The 1,924-nt window shown below is 50.1% G+C and overlaps 1 protein-coding gene across 1 annotated transcript in view; it reads right to left on the bottom strand.

Annotated features, from left to right (window-relative positions):
- Rufy4 (RUN and FYVE domain containing 4) overlaps positions 1–1,924 on the bottom strand; it is a 20,048-nt gene continuing 18,124 nt past the window's right edge. Inside the window, exons 10-11 of the mRNA XM_013018116.1 lie at positions 1,121–1,237; positions 1–100 (exon numbers count right to left, since the gene is read on the bottom strand). Coding sequence (XP_012873570.1) covers positions 1–100; positions 1,121–1,237 — 217 coding nt within the window. The remainder of the gene's footprint in view (positions 101–1,120; positions 1,238–1,924) is intronic.

The raw sequence follows: 1,924 nt of genomic DNA, 5'->3' as shown, positions 1-1,924 counted from the left end.
TCAGGTAACTTGGGCTCTTCCCTGGGCACAGACTGGGCAACATCGCTCTCTTTTCTTGTAATCTGCTGAGCAGGCGTGGCACACCAGACCCCCGCAGAGCCTGGAGACAGACAGAAGGGAGTGTGGGGTGAGCCCTGTGGCTGGTATAGCTCCTGAGTATACACTGGGGGTCAGGAGTTCTATCTAGCATCTTTGACTCTACTTCTTTTTTCTCATCTTCTTTGGACTGTCACAGAAACTTTCCTAAAGGGTGTCTTTTTTTTTTTTTTTTTGTATGTGTATGTGCCAGTTCTAGGGTTTGAACTCAGGGCCTGGGTGCTGTCCCTGAGCTTTTGTGTTCAAGGCTCTACCACTTGGGCCAAAGCTCTACTTCTGGTTTTTTTTGTGTGTGTTTCTTTTGGCAGTTAATTGAAGATAAGAGTCTCACAGACCTTCCTGACCAGGCTGTATTTGAATTGTGACCCTCAGGTCTCAGCTTCCCGAGTTGCTAGGATTACAGGTGTCTGAGCCACCAGTGCCTGGCATCAAAAGGGTATCTTGAGGGGCTGGGAAAGTGGCTCAGTGGTAGAGTGCTTGCCTTGTATGCATGAGGCCCTAGGTTTGATTCCTCAGCACCACATAAACAGAAAAAACTGGAAGTAGTGCTGTGGCTCAAGTGGTAGAGTGCTAGCCTTGAGCTGAAGAGCTGAGGGACAGTGCTCAGGCCCAGAGTTCAGGCCCCACACCCGACAAAACAACAAAAACAAAAACCCAAACGGGTATCTTGATAGCCAGCCCCCTAGAACTTCTAACTCCACATGGCAAGGTCTCCTATTGGCTTAATCTCCCCACACCTCCTGTATGTCCTGTTCCTGTGAAGTCCTGGGGAGGTGTCCCTCTGTGTAGTATCCTTCTTCCTGTTGAGCCCAGCAGGTTATACATCCCACCTTGCAGGATGCCCTCCTCTGGCCCTTCCCACTGTTCCTCATAACTCTCCTTAGTTTTGGAAGGCGGATGGAGTGAGTTAAGTGGCCAGGTTTCAGTGGCCTGCTTTAAGTGCCCAGGTCCCTCTTTCCTTCCTTCCCTGGGACAGGCAGGGAGAAAGAGTCATGCCAGAGGTGCAAGTCTGCCTTCCCATTACCTGCATGGATAGCGCCGAGACAGACGGCCGAAGACCTTGCTGCAGCCCACACAGCACCCTGGGCCCAAGGCAGCCATGGAGGGCTGCTGGAGCCTCTGCCACTGCTGGTCCTTCTCGCTGATGGATGGGGGAAGCAAAGGGGGAGAGGGAGGGGACCCAAAGGAGGGATAGAAATGGGCGGAAAGAGGGTAAAGGAGGGAGACACACAGAGTCACTCAGAGACAAATATGTGACGGAAACAAGGACAGAAGGGCAGGAAGACAGAGGCACAGACATGGAGAAGGACACACATGAAAGATCAGTTAGTACTTTATGGTGATTCCCAACCAGCCTCCCCCAGTCAACAGAGCTTCACCTTCCCCAAGGTCATAAAAGGTAATTCCCTGGTTCTTTTTCAGGTGCCTTAGAATGTGTAAGGCTTGTTTTTTATTGTATGCTGATACTGGGACTTAAACTCAGGGCCTATGCTGTCTTGCTTGGCTTTTTCACTCAAGGCTGATGCTATACCACTGGAGACACACCTCCTCTTCCAGCTTTTTGCCAGTGAATCAAAGAAAAGAGTCTCATGGACTTTTCTGCCTGGGCTGGCTTTGAGCCTTCAGATCTCAGCCTCTTGATTGCCAGGATTACAGGTGTGAGCTACCAACTTGTGATTAGGCTATTATCTTTTATTTGTTTGTCTGTGCCCTTAAAAAAGTATTTTCTCGGGGCTGGGAAGTTGGCTCAGTGGTAGAGCGCTTGCCTTGCACGCATGAGGCCCTGGGTTTGATTCCTCAGCACTACATAAGCAAAAAGAAAAAAAAA

This window comes from Dipodomys ordii, unplaced genomic scaffold, assembly GCF_000151885.1.
Source record: "Dipodomys ordii isolate 6190 unplaced genomic scaffold, Dord_2.0 Scaffold1, whole genome shotgun sequence".
Lineage (NCBI taxonomy): Eukaryota > Metazoa > Chordata > Mammalia > Rodentia > Heteromyidae > Dipodomys > Dipodomys ordii.
This window is presented reverse-complemented; position numbering and strand designations above follow the sequence as displayed.